Consider the following 19,333-nt stretch of genomic DNA (forward strand, 5'->3'; position numbering starts at 1 on the left):
ATTGCTAAGGACACTTTGCAAGTGGTCCACAGCACAAGCTTGGCTGAGCAGATTTCTATTATGTTTCATTAACTTGCAGAGATAGAGCAGAGATAGACCCAAGCTGCACTTAGTGGCAGTAATGCTTGAAGTTAAACTTGAATACCACCAATTAATTTACTTGTCCCTCTTACCATCCGCTCCACCACTGGAGGCCACGCATTCAGCCAATACGCCCCAAAATTGTGGGACACTCTCCCTCAATCCCTCCGCCTTGCCCCCTCTCTCCCTCAATCCCTCCTCTTTGCTTCCCCTGTTTCAAGTCCCGCCTGAAAATCTTCCTTTCAACCGTGCTTACAGTCACCACCCTCCCGGCTCAGAGTCAGGCTCTGCCACTGTTAAGACGCCACCCTGCGTGGAGGGCGCTATATAAGTACAAGTTGTTGTTGTCTGTGTGTGTTAGTGTTTCTCTCTATGTGCGTTTGTGAGTATCTGTGTCACACTCTATTTGTTTGTGAGTGTCTCTATGTGAGTGTTTTTCTCTCTATTTGTGAGTGTCTATGTGAGCGTCTCTCTCTGTCTGTGTATCCCTTCTATGTATGGTGTGCGTTTCTGAGTGTCTCTGTGTATGTGTGTCTCTCTCTCCTCTGTCTGATTGTGCTTATGTCTCTTTGTGCCTATGAGTGTGTGTGCGCCTTTTTCTGAGAATGTGCGACTCTCCTTGTCTGTGAGAGTGTGTGTGAGTCTCTTTGTCTGAGTTTCTATCTCTGTGTGCAGTACTGGGCCCTGAGTCAGGAGATGGTGAGGTCCTGTAGCTATGCAGTCAGGGCATTGGTACTGAGTGTCTTTTTTGGCAGATCTCCAGGCAACAAAATACAGGGTGGGGAAAATAAAGGAAACAAAATAAGCAGAAGCAAAAAGTTTAACCAAGACCTAGACATAAGTGATGTGCAACAATAAGCCATAATTACAATATATTTGTGAAACAAATGCAGAAAAAAATGCCAATATGCTTAAACTCGGTTTTGCGCATAGGAAGAGAGGAGAGACAGAAAAACATGTTAAGAGAAATGGGACACTGACGACAAAAACACGGAATCTCATGGGGGCGTGCATTTTGCCCACAAGATAGTCAATCTACTAAACAGCAAAGCCTGTGAAGCGCTTTGAGACGTGATAAGGTGCTATGTCAAACGCAACACCAACAACCTGCATTTATATAGCGCCGCTCACGCACTGTGGCTTCCCAGAACGCTGATGTAGGGTGGATATTATATTAAAAAAAGCTGCTCGCAATGACACACTGCACAATCATATACATAAACACACACATATAGATATTCTACGTGATATAAGAAAGACCCCCCCCGCCACCCACCAACCCGCCCCCAAAAATTATAAACCCTCCTGGGCCTCGACCTGTGCAGGATCCCTGGTGGACAACCCCTGCCCCAACACCCACCCCACCCCGGTGTGGTGAGTGAAGCCCCGGCACAGTTCGACAACAAGAAGCGATTACACTTGTAATAAAAGAGTCCTTCACGTCGGGAAGACGTCCTGGGGCGAGCAACTGGACAGTCAGGGGCGACAGCCGGAGGCGGTCGAAGAGGAGGGGGTCTTGAGACGGGACGGGACTTGAAGGAGACAAAGGGGGTGAGGGGGGGGGGTTGATCGAGTATTATAATAATAATCTTTTGACACAGCGGCCGATCGCGTCGTCGAGACGTCTCAAAATGCTTCGCCGGAGAGCGGTAGGTTGTGTGGGCAGCCAATTGCACGCAGCAGCGTTGCCGGGTTGAAGTGACCACATTATTATTATTATTGTGATGATGATGATGATGATTTCGAAGAAATTATTACAAGCACTGCCCCCCCTCTCCCTCTCCCCTCTCCCCCCCCCTCCAGGGCTGAGACAGCCACAGCCACGGCTTTAATTACTCACAATGTACTCGCGGACTTGGCTGTGAAAGTTTTGCTCTCTGACGGTCACATCGTCAGCGTCCATCCTTCATCGAGAGGCCGAACATTTAGATCGTCCTGGTTTTATTTATTTGTTTATTTGTTTTGATGACGGGGGGGGGACGGGGGGGGACACGGGGGGGCGAATAGATTCTAATTTTTTTCTGTTATTTTTTTACAAAAAAGGAACCGTGTCGAGCGGCGGCGTGTGGAGGAGAGGGGGGGGCGAGAAAAAAAATACGTGAGAGATGATGTGGGGGGAAAAAAAACACACACACAACACACACACACAGAGAGAGATTCAAACGGCGCCACATCCCGACGGCAGTTCTCCCTCCCCGCCTCGCGCCATTTTCCTTTCGTCACTGCGCAAGCGCAAGGGCGAAAAGCCCGCCCCCTTCGTCCCAGCAACGGCTCCTGCGATTGGTTGCCGTCGCCCACCAAGCCCCGCCCCCCCTTCCGCTTCAGGGCCTCCGCCGGCCGTTGGTCGAGACCGCGAGAGCCCCCACCCTCTCTCTCTCTCTCTCAAGCGGCTGATTGACTCGCGCTGGAGCCAATAGGAATAGGCCGGCGTTGAAGAGAAGCGCCAATCCCGATGGAGGAATCGTGCGTGCGCGAAGGGCGGGACTTGTCAGTGGTCGCGCGAGGATGACTCCCACCCCTCCTCCCCCCCCCCCACCCACCCGCTTGCCATAGGCGTGGTGAGGGTGGGGCGGGACCATCGTATGATTGACGTGCGCTGTTGCCAATAAAACTATTGTTGGCGAATCCAAGCATCAATCACAATGGAGGAATGGGTGGTGGGGGGGGCGGGACTTGTCAATGGTCGCGCGAGGTTGACTACCCCTCCCGCCCCGTGACGCAAAGTAAACGCGACGAGACGAGCGCGTGAGGCGTTGCGAAGGGATTTTTTTTAAACTAAAAACCGTTAACGGTCGCGATCGAGAGAGAGAGAGAACATGAAGAGGAAACGTCAAGGTCGGTGGGAAGCCGCGCCCGCGGGGGAGCACGAGGAGCGGCGGCGGCGGTGGTGTTGACGACGGTGCCGGTGTCTCGGCCCGGAATCTCCGGCGGTTGAAGTTCACGGTCGAGAAGTTCGTGGAGGGCAGCCGGGGGTCGCCGGAGCTCGGGGCTGCTGCCGACTGGGCAGGTCCAGGCCCCCCGGCGGGCCCCGGCCCGAGCCGCAAACAGGCCAGGAGGGAGCAGCGGCTGCTGAAGAAGCGGCGGCGGAGGGACTATTACCTGAGGAGACACTTGGAGCCGGAGCAAACGGCGGGAGAGACCCCGGGGCCGGGAGGCGAGGCCGAGGGAGAGGCCGAGGAGGAGGAGGAGACGCCGCCGGACAAGGCCGCGCGAGTGAAACCGCCCGGGAAAAGCCAGGTGGCTAAACCCGCCCCGGTCCCCCGGCCTCACGGCGGGCCGAGCGAGGCCAGGAACAGGGGTTTGCTGGAGGCCAACGAGGCCGAGGAGAAGGAGATCAAGTGGCTGGAGAGGGCCCTGGGCCTGAACAAGCGCCGCAGGAAGAGCGGCGCCATCCCGCAGTCCTTCGCCCGGGACGGGCTGGATTACATCCTGGGCGTGATCGAGCCCGGAGCCGCCGTGTCCGCCTTGTGCGATAGCGACGGGGCGGAGGAAGAGGAGGAGGAGGCGGCGGCCAGCGCCATGCAGAAACTGATGGCTGAGGAGGAGCCCAGTCAGTCTGAAGCTGCTGAGGAAGGTGAAGCTGCTGAGGAAGGTGAAGCTGCTGAGGAAGGTGAAGCCGATGAGGAAGGTGAAGCCGCTGAGGAAGGTGAAGCCGCTGAGGAAGGTGAAGCCGCTGAGGAAGGTGAAGCTGCTGAGGAAGGTGAAGCTGATGAGGAAGGTGAAGCTGACGTGCCCTCAGACAATGAAAGTGGAGTGGAGGAGGAGGAGGAGGCGATGGAAGTGGAAACTGCCCACAGTCTTGAGGACAGACTTGAATTACACGAGAGCGACTCTGGACGAACCCCTGGGAAGGACAAGGTGGGTCTCGCTTTCACACCTGCCCTCCCCCATCACCCGTAAGCGGTCAAGCTTCCAGCCTCCAGTCGGTCAACTTCACAGTATAGTTTGTGAAGCCCTTAAGACGTGATAAGGCGCTATCCTCAAGCCCCTCTCGTGCCCCCCACGCTCTGGAACTCCGTCCCAACAGTCCCTACGACTCGCCCCTTCAGTTACCTCTTTCATTCACAAGATCTTTTTTTCTCTTCAACCGTGCCTTCAGCTCCCCTCTCGACTCTCTACCCCCTCCTCGTTCCCTCACCCTGACCATTGCCCCCCTGCTCGGGTCCCGACCCAACTGTCCAGCACCTTGGGACATCCTCCCAATGTGAAAGGCGCTCTCTAAATGCAATCTTGTTGTTGTTGTTTGAGGGCCTCGGGTCTTGAATCATCTTCCCACACCCCCAACTTGAGTGCATACTATTGAAGTCCACAGGGACATTGGAACAGGAGTACACCATTCATCCCTTTGAGTCTGTTCCGCCACTCTATTTACTTGAATTGACAGGTGCTTTAACTCAGAAAGGTTTCAAATTGAGCTCTATGTATCCATACCTGATATCTGCACAATCCCCTTTACCTGTGATGGGGAGCGTTGTCACTGAATAGCAGGTAGGTTTGGGGTCCCAGCTTATTTCTCTATACAACCAACAATTGTGTAATTCACCAAAACATTGTCTCAAAGTATTTGTAATATTGAATGTATTTTCCACAGACTCAAAATGTTAAACATCAGCGAGACACTTTACTGGATATCTGATGAAAATAATGGCTGTGCTGGGCAAAAATTTTGAACGCTTTACTGATGTTCTAGATAGCCAATAACATTTATATAGCGCAATTCATGCAGGTTAGGACAGCGCTTGAACCTGTTTATATTTTCCCAAAATATAGATTCAAAAATAATCATTGCATTTGATTGATAACACCTTTCAAGACCCAAATAAATTTGGTTCAGTCCATGGTTTTATGTGGAACATTGCTCAAATTAGCTGCTGTGTTCACTCACAAAACACATAATCACACCACTCTAGAGTGTAACCCACAAAGCACTTTGAGACATCTCAAATCAGAATGCAAGGATCAGTTTTACCCTGGAGTCATTTGCAAATGGATCCAATGGTATAATCTAAATTATGCATTACTTAGGTAGAAAGATCAAATGGAAAATATATCCCTCCACAATTACGTAGAATGGATGTGAAGAAAAAGGAAGAACTTGAAAGACTGAAGAAGGCTGTGAAAGGACTTCTGAATAGGTATGAAGATTGTTACATCTTTTAATGTAAGTTTAAGTCTTGTTTGCTAACAATCCTAGAGAATTTTTGATTTTGAAGATGGGAAATGTTCCATTTATAACCCCGGTTTCTGGGAGGAGCTAAGATTCTCTTGGTTCTCATCTTGAATTGTTTCATGTATACTGCTTGTGAGATCATTACAATAAATAGTTACAGTACATAGTTCATATTTTAAATGCCACTCTTATTTAACCCTTTCCACAGGTTGAGTGAACCTAACATGGCCTCCATTAGTGGTCAGTTTGAAGAGCTTTACATGACCAACAGTCGTAAAGATATGAATGATACTCTGACAGATCTCCTCTTGGCTGCCTGTGTCACTCCTGCCTTGATGCCTGACAGACTGCTGATGGAGCATGTTCTGTTAGTTAGCATTCTTCATCACAATGTTGGAATTGAGGTGACCACAAAAAACAGTTTATTTGTAGTATTAAGTGGAGGTCCTTCTATGTGTTATTTTTAAAATGCATTTATTAGATGTACATTACAATTTTATGTACTTAAAAATAAATATCAGAACTCAGTCTAGCCCCATTGCAATGTAGCCCATACAATTAGACCCTGCATTATTGAGTTAATCACTAACTTATTTTCTTGTCCCAGCGATGACTCTAAATGTGTTCCTACATTTGAAACTCATATATAGTATATATAATGTATATTTTCTATATATATTTCTCTTAAATTCTTGTTTTTTTTAAAAAAAGCTATCCACCTATGAAATTCCCTGAGTGATGTCAAGCCTATATCTCCTGCGTTTCAAAGTTGCACCTGGCTTAATATTTTAACTGGAAAAAATTGGTGTTAATTTGGAAGCTGATTCTTTTTAACAACTGCAGAAACTGGCTAAAAGATGATAATAATTAATAATTAGGACATCCTCTTAAATCTAATTCAGATTGTGTTTAAGTTTCTTAGGTATCCACAAATCCACTCAAGTCTTAATTCAAGTTCAAATGCTTTTATAGGTAAAGATTTATTTATAGGCAAAGAGCAGGTGGAATTATGTTACTTTGGTTCTTAAATTCAAAGTTAATATTGTGCAGTGGAAACTATTTTGGTTTAGTTCATAATAACAATGATAATTAGTTAGGGGGGAGAAAGTGGCTTTAAAGGAGATAAAGTATAACTAATGCAGAACTTGCAGCAATAATGGCTGACAGCTTTAATTGGTTAGTATTGAATAAAACCTGTTAGAGTCCTTGTTTAGTTATTTGTTTAGTGCCTATACAATAATAGTTAAGAATTTATTGAAATTCAATTCTAAATCTAAAGTGAGTTAAATGATGTGTTGTCGATAATGACTCCAATTACTGTGTAGTAGAATTAAAGATTAACATTTGTTTTACAGGTGGGAGCCCATGTTTTGGAAATAGTAGTGAAGAAGTTCGATGAACTGTCTCAACATTATACTGAGGGAAAAGAATGCGATAACTTAATCAACTTGGTTGCACACCTTTACAACTTTCACGTGATTCACGCTGTTTTAATGTTCGATATTCTCAAGAAGCTCACAAGCAACTTCAAAGAAAAGGACATTGAACTGATCCTTTTTTTACTGAAGCGTGTTGGATTTTCCCTGCGGAAGGATGATGCTCTGGCATTGAAGGGGTTGATTTTGGAGGGGCAAAACAAAGCCAACAGTGTTGGGAAGCAATTTCAGGACCAGACCAGGGTAGGATTTGTTTTCATGGAAATTTATTATAAAATGACTGAGGAGGTTTAACATATACTAGTTCTCTCATCAGAATCCGGCTGAGGAAGGAGTGAATTTAAACTGTCAGGCATTGGTGCCACAATGGTATAGTAAATTGTGTGTAACTCATCACTATCCTGTTCCAGGTTCGATTTATGTTGGAAACAATGCTTGCACTAAAAAACAATGATGTACGGAAAATCCCCGGTTATGATCCTGAACCCGTTGAAAGACTTCGAAAACTGCAGCGAACTCTGGTAATGCCATAACTGTTTTTCAAATGCCACAAAAAAAATGTACATCCTTTACTCTGAACTTTTCAGCTGGAAGTTTGGGCCAAGCTTATCTGAGGTTGAAAAATGAAAACCATGAAATGAAAAGGGTAATTCAAAAGTACATTTCCTTTAGATTGTTGATTGTATACAGTCTTTTTTAATGTAAAGGATCACCTAAAGCTAGTTTCCCAGTTTTGGTGCTTCAATCTAATTGTGAAAACCTCCATAATAAAGACGAATTCAAAATACTAAATAATATCCAACAACTTACATTTATATAGTGCCCCTAACCCAGGTCAGTGTTACAAATCCAGACATATGTCCAAATATTATAAATCAAATTTCATAAATCAGATGTAAACTGCAGTGCAAGATGTTGATTCGCTGACTAGAATAAATTCTTGTTGTACTTTACCTCCTGCTTATATTCCAAATGTAAATTATTGTGGATGGTTTGCTCGATGTTTTTAAAAATCAAGTTCCATTCAAACTCCATGCGCACAGCTGTGTCCCACAAACAGTCGTGTATCGAGTAATCAAATAATTTTTTTTTTTTGAAGGGATTACTACTCCCGGAAAAGCGATCTCCCAATTGACTAACAACCGGGTTCCTACTTACTACTAAGTAAACCAAGGCTTGTGGAGTAAGAAAAGTTGCCCAATGTTTTGCCCTGCTAGAAATCAAACCTAGGCGAGTGCTTGCGGGGCGAGCATGACTGTGGACTTGAGAAGGAAAACATTCCAGGAACATGATATTGTCAACCTTATTGGTTTCAACCTTTGCAGGCTGATAATTCTGAGCAGAACAATGTATCAAGAAGAAACACTTAAAACTGTGGTAATCTAAAATAAAAGTATTACAAATGCACAGAGGCAGGTCAGTGGCTGAAAGCTGTCTGAGAAGTTGAAATTTCAGATGTAGCCTTCTACTAAAACCCAGTTCTTTCAGATATGGTAACGGGTGACATCCGAAGCGTTTTCTTTTTTAACTATGTTAAACTTGTGTAATATACTGTTCCCAGCAGTAGATGGCATAGGAGTGTATTCCCAGTACAGTGCTGCTATCTGTCTGCAGGAATCCAAAGCAGATTGTCTGTCAAACATCAAGTCCTGGATGAGAGCCTAGTTTCACCAGTTGAATGTTGACAAGACTGAGGTTCTCCTATTCATGGATGCACTCTGCAACTCACAGAGCCAGTACAGAACTTTGGTGTCTTGTTCATCCCTCAACTGTCTTTTAAAGCCCCACATCCGTACCGTGAAGCATACTGCCTTCCCCCACCTCCGCATCATTGCCTGACTCCGCCACTACCCTCCCCTCAGGCTGCCAAGATCATCAGCCATGCTTTCATTTCGTCCAGGCTTTTTCTTACAATTCTTACCTCCACAAAATGTTCAGAACTCTGCAGCTCATGTCCTCTCCCACACTGAGCTCCATGAGATGATCAGCCCTATCCAGTGATTAGAAAGCATTAATTAAGGTAGTTAGCAGGAGGAGTGGGAGGTGATTTTTTTTTCAAACCCAGAGTGACTTAGGACATGCAATGCTCTTCTGGAGAAATGGTTGAGGCAGAAACTACATTGGCTTCACAAGGTTACTAAATAAATGCTTAAAAGGTAGTCAACTACAGGGGTTTGAAGGAGGGCAGGTAAATGGGACTGAAAAGTTTGTTCTTTAAAGAGCCTCCAGCATAGATACGATAGGTCGAATGGCATTCTTTGTAAATTTCTATGGTTCACAAGATTTGCTGTGAAGTATTATAGTTTGGGGCTGAACGCAGCAGCCAATTTGCACGCAGCAATAACCCACAAAAAGCCAGGAAGTAAATGAGGAATTTTATCTGGGGATTGTTGGCCAAGAAACAGGAGACATTCCTTTCTCTATTCAAACAGTAACTGGATTTTTAACATCCAGGTTACCACAAGTACCACAGCAGTGTTTGCATGAGTTGCAGTGTCGCGGTCTGTTGAATTGGGAAACAGAACATTGCATTTGTACTTCATTCACAAAGGTGGAAAGTACAGTGACAGAAAACGTTCCAGCATAAATTTCAATTACACCAATGAAAAGGTTAATGCTGTACTTTTGCATATCCCAACTGTAAATTTATCTGTTTGGTTTCGGCAGAAATGTTTGCATTACTGTTAAAAGGGACCATTACAGGGACACTTCAGAAGATGTGATGTTTTTTATTGCTACTGTACCTCAATGTGAAATTTATAGGCTGAAAGATAAACAGTGTGTGACCTGGCATTTCCCTCATCCACAACAGTATTTCAAGTTCTATTTTAAAATGGTAATCTTAGTCTTCAGTGATATCTGATTTCTCTAAATCTACAATATAGTGGGTGGGAGGTAGTGGGACTTTTTAGTTAATTGCAACCTACCATTAGGAAAGCATCCAAGACAGGTGGTTAATGGCTGTGTGATATAACTAAAAGCAGTAGTAAAAAAAACATGGAAAATAAAATATGGGTAAGTTCAATTTACATTTATTATTTATTTAGGTGACCTGGCCCAACAATCCACCAAATAAAACTAGTGACTCACTCCACAACTATTTGTGGGACACTGCATGTGCAATTGGCTGCTGCATTTTTTACCCACAAAATACAGTCAATTCACCTTACAGTATATCCTGTGAAGCGCTTTGGGATGTCTCAACAATGTAATAAGGTTATCATTTAGCAACGATCAGAATCGAAAACATTGACTCTTGAAAGAAATAAAATGCAGTGACCCGCGTGTGTGTCTCTAGATCCGTAAGAGTGGTGGTGACTTCCAGCTCCGTGCAACATTAGAAAACTTACTGGAAGCAGACCAGGTAGGCCGTTGGTGGATTGTTGGATCTTCCTGGAGTGGAGCCCCCATGATTGACAACAGCTCAACGACACAGCAGCAGAACGTTGTTGGAGAGGTGAGCAATGCAGCCACCACCGTTAGGTGACCGTAAAATAGATGCAGTTTTGCCTTCCTATCTGCATAAACCCGTACGTAAATTTGAGTTAATTTTACGGTAGTCTGAATTTCTATGTGACCAAGAAACACTGATGGTTTGTTTTAGGTTAGCGCAAAAATGATGGAGCTTGCAAGAAAACAGAGGATGAATACAGAGATACGAAGAAATATCTTTTGTGTTGTGATGACCAGTGAAGATTATTTGGATGCTTTTGAAAAGCTCTTAAGGTCAGTGCAAAACTCTTGTCACTTTGAAAAATAAGATCTCACGTGGAGTTTGAATCATAGTGCGACTGCAACTCGGATGTTACTAGAAAACACTGTGCCAACATGGTAACACAATTTAATTGCCTTGTCCTCGTATTATTACAAAATTTCCCAATTTGCCTCTGTCATTTGACTTTAGAAGCTTCATGTGCTGTGGCCTGCGTCCTGATCAGGCTTCTATATTCCCAATGTGAAAACTGAAACTCCAAATTTAATATATTTTCAACGGTGTTATCCACTCAATATTTTAGTTTTGCCCAGCAGCACCTCCAAGGTTGGATGTAGCCTGCACAGATAATCATACTCTGATCAAGTTGAGAATAGATTTTTTCCATTGCTGTACTCGCTAGTACTCTAGTACTCTCCAGAAGCTTCAGCTAATCCAGAACTCTTGAGTTCTGTTGTACATGATCTCCTTATAGGTGGTTTTGTCAGCATCTTGAACTCGTTTCTTTGTTCGGTCTCGAGCACTACAGTTTCTAATTCTTAATGTTTTCTGTATTTTGCCTTTTATCATTATGACAGACTTGGATTGAAAGATCAGCAAGAAAGGGAGATAATTCACATCCTTGTTGATTGTTGTCTTCAAGAAAAGACATTTAATCCTTTCTATGCTTTCCTAGTGGGAAAGTTCTGTGAATATGAGAGAAGATTTCAGGTAATGTGGTCTTGCAAGATTATTACTTCTCTGAACCGTCTTAACATTTTCATTTCATTGTGTCCAATTGATAAAGGAGGTTTATTCACATTAGCGGCTACAGCAGCAATTGTGAAATTTGAAAATTGTTATTCTTGTGTTTAGGTTTTGTTTCTTATGAAGGCAGTGCAGAGGAGAGCAACAAGTTGTTTGTTCCCTATTGCTTAAAAAGGTTGCATTATGAGAAACAACTCTAAGCTGGAGCATCCAGCCTTGAAAAGATTCACCTTGGATGGCACCTTGTAGAAGTCTATAAGATGCTAGATCAGATATAGAAAGTAAACTCTATTAAATAATATTTTCAGAAAGGCCAAGCCAGCAAGACATAATGATGGGTTCAGAGTAAAGGATAGACACGAGGAAGTATTAATTTACACGGTTAACTGGAATTAGTTATTTGGAAGATTAGTGGAGACCAAAATGTTTTAGATCCATTGCTATAATGGGAAAAAGATATTCTAGAAGGATTAGATCAAACAGGCCTTAGAGCCATTTTACCAGTTAGCCAGGTTTAAGCATACTGTTTCCCAGTCTTGGGTGATCTTAGATCAGTTCCGAGCACAGTGCTAACAGCCTACTGCATGTAACTACATGGACCTGGACCAAGACATGTCCATCTCTTCTCTAATGCCATCCCAGGAGTAGCCTTACAGTTAAAGGGAATGGTGCTAGTTGAATGCCACGTGCCTCTTTTTTCACAGCTGGTAGGTTAACCACTATATTTTGCACTCTTGTAGGTGGAGTATGAACGGAAAGTCCTCCCCAGACTTTCCTTCTTTTTATGGTTTGACATTAAGTGCAAGATAATGGTTCAATGTATTGCCCAAAGTATCAGAAACAATAAATCTGTCCTTCACCCTCTTACACTCGCTCAGGCTGTTAGTTATTTCTGATCCTAAAGCATCAGCAGATTTCGCTCTACTTATTTTTTCACTGTTATTTCTCTTGTGCTTATTTGCTTGATGTTTATATTAATGGATTGCTTTTATTCATTCAGGTGTATAAGTTTACCAGTGAATTAGAATGCACTTACCTGATATATCTCTTCTGTCAAAAGCAAACATGATGACTGCTTGGAATATTTGTTTTATTCCTGTGAACAACTATGCCAGTGTTTCAAACTAGCCTTGAGAAGGAAATGCTTAGATCTTAAACTATCACAGTTTAAGAGTGATTGTCAGCAAGAAATAAAAATCCTTCTATTGTGGGTTACTTTACTGTAAACTTCATTCTATTTCCAATTTTAGTTGAGTGGTTTGAGTATCAATATTAGCACTTTGGTTTATTGCATAAAAAGTGTCTTAACAGTTCCTTGGGTAATTGAGGATAATGGGCTTTTTGTGATCATTTTAAAGTGGGTTGGCTGAAAGATGTCTAGGGTCTATAATCCTACTAACACATTTAAGATTGTTTATTGCAAAATAATGTAAAACTCAAGACACATTCTTTGGATATAATGGAACTAAACTAACATCAAAGTTTCTATCTTCTCCCGTACATGTTAGATATATAGGTTGATAGACCTACTATATACATTTGCCTGGATTTATAATGTTACTTTAAAGACTATATGAAGAATAGCACCAAGTAGTACTTTCAGCATTGTGCTGGAGCATCAATCTGTATTACAAACTCAAGACCTGATGTGTAGTTTCAACCCACAGCCTTCTGATCTAGAGATGAGTGTGCTATCAATTGAACCAGGATAACGCACAATTTTATATTTCTTTGTAACGGTTTCATTAATATCACAACAAGAATTAAGGTTTGTTGAGCACCCTGGGCATATTTCAGATTTGTAACTGAAGTAGTTCTGTTTGCACTCTTTCATTGTGAATAGATGACATTCCAATTCACCATGTGGGATCGATTCAGGGATTTAGAAAACATGACCACTGTGACGACCACAAATTTGGTTAATTTACTTGTCCATCTTCTCAGCAGAAAAGTGCTGTCTCTCTCCATCTTTAAGGTCAGTGTATTCTGCACATAAAGTGTTAATACATTTGGAGAACGTGTGTGAATTAGCATCTTCCATCGCTACACAAAACGTAATTTGAGTAACTTTACTTAAACCATTTTGATATTTTCTAACAGTAAATCTTTCTCGGGAGAATAGAGGGGCAATTACACAAGGTTTATACAATACAACTACCTAGAATCCTAAAAGGAAAGAAAAATAATTAAATATTTTTTATATTTTTGGAAATGTATGAATTAAGTCTGAGAATAAGGCAATAAGTCGTAACTCATTTTCAAAGAATGTTGGCTGCCAGCAGAGCTATGGATTTCTCATGAATGTGGACCCAACAGCACTTCGTGTCAACAACAAGGATTGCATCCTTTGCATGGCATCATTTTATGAATGCTTATGAGTAACTGGCTGTATTTGATCTGGGTCCCTCAAGCATCACGGTATTATGGCTATCTTTGATATGTAAGAATCATTGTGTAGCAGTAATTAGGTTGTTAGTCGATTAGCAGATTGCTTTCCAGGGGACAAAAATTAGTCACTCAATGTACGACTGTGGAACACTGTTGTATGCAATTTGCTGCCAATTTTTGCCCACAAAATACAGTTAATCAATCCACTTTACAATATATTGTATGAAGCACTTTGAGACGTCTCAACAAGTGATATGGTGCTATATCAAATGCAAGATTATTATTGTCATTAAGGTTGATTTATTTTGAATTTATAATCAAATGGAAATTAAAGCTTTATTTGAGAGGAAAAAATCAGATTTTTTTTTGCAGCAATTCTATTTGTGTTGCCTATAAATCAGGAGAACAGCCTTGGTTGTCAGTTTGTTTCCCTTCAACGGGAGCTGACCTTAGTAACTGTTTGTAACTAAACAGTCTGGTGCTCAGGTTACTGTTGGTGTCTTGCTGTATTTGAAATGTAAAAATAGTGCTGTAACCATGTGATTTCATTCTTCCAGGGACACTTAAAATGGGAAAAACTCTTGCATGATCTTGCAGAAAGTTAACTGTTCATCTTGTGTTCCTGACTTGACATTCTAGGTGATTGAATTCAGTGAACTGGATAAACCTAAAGTCAAGTTTCTGCGGCAGATTCTAGTAAAAATGCTTCTGGAATTGGAACCAGAAGAATTGACGAGCGTATTTCAAAGGTATCTTCTCATGATTTAACTTTAGTTATCCGACAAATAACTAAACAAAACTTTGTGCCTATCATTACCTCCCACCTCTCCAGAATGGGAAAAGGTGATGAACCAATTATTTAAATAACAACATTTTATAAGTTATTTTCCACATCCTAGTTCTGTGGAAAATCTGAGATGTATCTACTTATTAAACCATCAGGGAATTTCACTACGTATTTCTTGGGACGTCCTCCTGACGTGAAAGGAGCTATACAATTGTAATTTTTGTTGTTATTGCACTTTGCAAGAACAAAAACTCAAAAGTGGTTTTGGTTTACACTTCTCCATGTACTTGTGGCTGATATCACCAAAGGGATCATGTAGATAAGGAGCGGAGTAATGATAGAAACCTCAAGAACACTGCGGGTACTGTGTGGGAAGGAGAAGTAATTAGAGGAGATGTAGTGAGGACCCTGGGACCAGGAAAGTGCTTTAGGACCAGGGAGCGACACTGGAGAATGACAAAGTGATCGATTGTGTCAAAACAAAGGCTACTTAGATCTTGGAGGACAAGAAGGCACAGACTGAGAAATGACTTGGACTAAGCCTGGCTTATTGCTGTGGGTGAGTTGGAATCCAGATTGGAGGGGTTCCTAGAGAGAATAAACAAACATCAAATCTATGTCATGGATATTGCTGTCTCTAAATGCTCATTTTCTCCTGTCATTGCAGGATCTCTGGAATTCCGAAGTTAGCCATGTTACGAGAAGGTCTGAAACTCTTCATCACACACTTCCTTTTAAAGAATGCCTCCAATCTTGGCTCCTCACAGGAAGCTAATTTACTTAAAGAACATGTTGACCTTGCTAAAAAGGCTCTACAAGCCAAAGATGCTAAACTGAAATTTTAAATATTACAGATGTCATACGGATGGACAGGAACTGAGAAATCTTGTATATTTTGACTTAAAAGACCTTTGTTACAAAATAGAGGAGTGATAGCGTCACTGGTTGAAACTTTGTACAGTAAACTTCACAAGTTGTATCTGTTGGGACCATACACTTAATAACTTATGCAAAGTATGATTGATGTGAATAAGTCGTATCATATGACTTGTATAAAGTTACGTTTAAATTGGGTTTTACATTACTTCTACATAAATACACAATTATGAGCTGGCTGCTGACATTAAGGTAAGGTTTCTGTACCATGTTTAGCCCATGTATATTAAAGCTATGGTAGCTCATTCCTTCTATGTACAGTACTGCATCTCATGTGAAGAAAACATGTGCTGTACAATGAATGGCACAACCAACCAGGTTTTGAAACAACAGTTTTAATAGAATATAAACTCTTCCAAAGGACACAGTATTCTGGAACTGAATTATCAATCGTACTTGTTCACTGTTATGTACTGCACATGTAGTTCCTCCATATTACAGCCGGGAAATTAGCATGTAGGTCGGGACTTAGGTTTGTGCGATTATCTGACATGGAGCACTGTGTATACTGCTTCAAGACCGGTAAACGCACACCCTTCACTCTCCACGTCATCACACATTACTCCATGTGATCAGTCTCCTCTTTCCTCTCTCAGCCCTCACTGCCATGAGCAATGACACTGGGAGGAAGGTTGTGGAGAGTTAGGGTCCTACCGGTGGTAGTGGGAAACAGTTTTAATCCGGCAGCCAGTAACTTCAGAAGCGTTGCTATGAGTTGTCAGATTGTTAATATGACTTCATATACATTTAAGTGTATTTAATAGGTAATTCAATGGCACTTGGGCAACATAGGCGATTATGATTTATACAGATCAGATTTATGTGACTTACTAAACTAATTTATTTAGAAAATCTACTTTGCAATTAGTTGCATGTGCAGAAGCAAGCACTAGGTGGTGCATTTCTACTGTATCAGTATGTTGGTGCCTTGTTCTCACCAGGCCTTTTTGTGCTGGTAGTTGCTTTGCAATTGAAAGTTTCCATTTGTATTATCAATAAAACCTAGCTATATATTCTTTTTGGAAGAGATTTAATTTACTAAAATATGTACTTTTTATAATTGTGAGCTACCTCTGAGTCAAGAAGGTTGGGTGCAAGCCCAATGTCAGGCCAACAATTCCCAAGTAATATTGGTCACTCACTCCATGGTTGTTTGTGGGACATTGCTATACAGTCAATTCACTGAACAGTATATTCTGTGAAACGCTTTGAGAAAGTCTCGCAGCTGTGAAGCACTATGTGAAATGCAATTATTATTGCTGTGCAAATTGGCTGCCATGTTCGTCCCCAAAACGCACAATCACTTTACAGTATATTATGGAGTGCTTTGGGATGTCCTCGACATCAGACTTTCTACCAAATTTAAGGAAGATTATTTATTGTGGTTAAATGTGATAGACTGGATCATTGAACTACATAAAAATAGTATAGAATTGTATTAAGAGTTCATAGAGGCATTTTATAAATGAAGTTAGTTTGGTTATAACAATCTAATTATTTGTTAGAGAGGTTCTACTGACATTCAAAATAATGATGTTTGTTCAGCAGTGCATGTGATAATGTAGCCCATTAAACATGAAGGTCACAGGACACCCATGTTAATCTCAGTGTTACAAAGTCCATGAAACATGTCTTCATAATTGGACCTTTGGCTCCTAGCATTTGATTGCTAGTTAACAAAGTCAATTGTTTAGAAGAAGCAATAATCGCAATGTAGATATCCTGTTTATTGAAATCTGTGAGCCTGAAATTCAACGTGAAACTTGATCTTGAAAGTTTTATGCCTTGGCTTGAGTAGGAGAGGAGTTTGACATGCACATTCAAATCTGTCTGATATACCAAATATCTAATGGACTGGATAAACTGCACCTAATTCTCACTCTTTACCCTCCACGGCCTTGCCCTCTCTAAATCTCTGACCTGCTGATCCCTCATCAACCTGTCCATTCCCTCCTGCTCCAAGTCTCCTACACAACCCACCCTACTTTCAGCAACCAGGCTCTCAGCCTCTCTGCCCCCACTCTTTGGAACTCCATCCCACAATTCCTGTGCCTTGCTTTCCTCTTGCCTCCTTCAAGGAATGACTCGAGACCCTCCTTTTTGACCATGCCTTCAGCTGCCCTCCTACTCCCTCTGCCCTCCCTCATCCCAACCCTGCCCCCCACGCTCAGGTCCTGACCCCTGACTGTTCAGCGGTTTCGGACATCCTCCCAACGTGAAAGGCACTTTACAAATACAATTTTGTTGTTGTTCGCACCTAATCCCAGATGTGCAAAATGGTAGACAAGTAATTGAGAGCCCCCACCTTTCAATAAATGTGTTCCAATTGTGAGGAAGTGAGAGATTAGCATGAATATTGTACTAGATGATCCTAGCAGTCACGGGCTGAGCCACTCCTAGCAAAAGAACTTAAGATATAGTTTCACTTATGGTTTGTGGAAACCCCCCATCCCATCTTCCTCACACTTCTGTTACATAAACCCACTTATATATCCCAACTTCTGCGACCTTGGTACCTTAATCCTGATCTAACATAATTGAGGGAAATGCTTGGCACTGATCTCAACAATTGAGCCTGCTACACTTAATTGGTTCATTATTAGTCCAGCGCAAACCTGGTTCTGATATAAATCTAGTTGTATTTCACTCACAAAATACACGGTCAACTCACTTTACAATATATTCTGTGAAGTGCTTTGAGATGTTTCAACGACATAAGGTGACATAATATCAAATGCAAGGATTATTATTATTTTTCCTATTGCCTGCTATTGAGTGTGCAGTGTTTCATTACCAGACGTCCTTTATATCTGGTTTAAAAAAAAATAGGTTCTGCCCGTCTTTATTTATGCCAGATTCCCAAGTGGACATGTGCGTGAACGTTGACAGATTCGCTGAAAAACTGCTTTAGTGTGGGGGCATCATAGCCAAACCCAATCATTGTCCTTTGCCTGATGTGGTAGTCTTGAGCTGTCTTAACAACAGCAAAATTACATTTGTATAGCACCTCTCACGTTGGGAGGACGTCCCAAGGCACTGATCGGGAGAACAAAACATGGCTTATTTCCCCCACATAACCCAGTGAATACTGAAACAAACTGTAGTACCAAATTGCTCCCTGGTTGAAATTACTAATTGGGCCCACATCAGGATATGAGCCAGGCGTAGTGAGATGAATTTCCTCGTGACTGTTAGAGTAACTCATAGATAGCTTGTTCATGGTGATAAAATGAAGTCAGAGTTCAAGGCCAGTCTCTGTAGTGACCCTGCTGAAGTTTAAGGAACAATTGCTGGCTGAATGATGAGGGTAATTTCTGAATGGCTAATGGCTAGTTTGTCCTTTGTTGTACTATATATCACTCAAAGAGGCAGATGGGACCTCAGTTTAACATTTTATCCGACAATGCAATGCACTAAAGTTACTCATTGAATTTTAATTTCCAAATTAAATTTTTTACTTAATTGTGGAGTCCTGTAGCCCTCGCTTCGCAAGCCATAGGACCTGGGTTTGATTCCCAGGCAGGATGAAACGTTGGGCAAGTTTCCTTACTCCACACACACGTCTCTGTTTAGCAGCAGTCAGTAGGAACCCATTAGTTGATTGGCGGATCACTTAGGTGACAAACTCTGTCTTGTCTGGATACTCTTGAGCACAGTGATGGGTTTCCACATGTTTGTAGCACTGGCTGACCAAAATACATTGTACTGTAATAAGATATCTTCAAGTTCCCAATAGTACCTTCGCCACACAGTTTTGTGTTTTTCAAATGACCTTTTTTTTTCCCCCCCCTTTCTCCTCAGTTTTGTCGAAGTGTCAGATATCTTCCCTCTCCCTCTCTAGAGTGGATAAATTACGCAAATTGCAGTTACTTCAGTCGCTGAAAGTCCTTTAAGGATGTGGACAATGTAACGAACAATGAAGCTGAGCAGGGGGGCTATTCAGTTCAAATAAATAGATCTCCAACTTTAGTGTTGATGATGTGAGTTGTAGGGATAGTGTTAATGATTGCCTGTACGTTTAGGAAGAATGTGACTGTCAGAAATCATATTCCAACCAAGTTGTGTTGATTATTATT

General features: G+C 42.0%; 2 protein-coding genes across 2 annotated transcripts in view; one reads left to right on the forward strand and one right to left on the reverse strand.

Moving 5' to 3' along the window:
• Positions 1 to 2,052, reverse strand: part of lmbr1 (limb development membrane protein 1) — a 78,476-nt gene extending 76,424 nt beyond the window's left edge. Inside the window, exon 1 of the mRNA XM_007908324.2 lies at positions 1,922 to 2,052. Within this exon, the coding sequence (XP_007906515.1) occupies positions 1,922 to 1,984 (63 nt within the window). The 5' untranslated portion in view covers positions 1,985 to 2,052. The remainder of the gene's footprint in view (positions 1 to 1,921) is intronic.
• Positions 2,053 to 2,910: 858 nt separating this feature from the next.
• Positions 2,911 to 16,273, forward strand: nom1 (nucleolar protein with MIF4G domain 1; the record flags this gene model as incomplete). Its single annotated transcript, XM_042332546.1, has 12 exons — positions 2,911 to 3,709; positions 3,800 to 3,939; positions 5,107 to 5,216; positions 5,460 to 5,655; positions 6,607 to 6,930; positions 7,098 to 7,208; positions 9,986 to 10,144; positions 10,292 to 10,413; positions 10,978 to 11,110; positions 12,990 to 13,121; positions 14,174 to 14,283; positions 14,989 to 16,273. Coding segments are annotated over 12 exons (2,514 nt in total), but the record flags the coding sequence as incomplete, so codon positions are not given.
• Between the last annotated feature and the right edge of the window lie 3,060 nt (positions 16,274 to 19,333).

The sequence above is a fragment of the Callorhinchus milii genome, unplaced genomic scaffold (genome assembly GCF_018977255.1).
Source record: "Callorhinchus milii isolate IMCB2004 unplaced genomic scaffold, IMCB_Cmil_1.0 Scaffold2, whole genome shotgun sequence".
NCBI lineage: Eukaryota > Metazoa > Chordata > Chondrichthyes > Chimaeriformes > Callorhinchidae > Callorhinchus > Callorhinchus milii.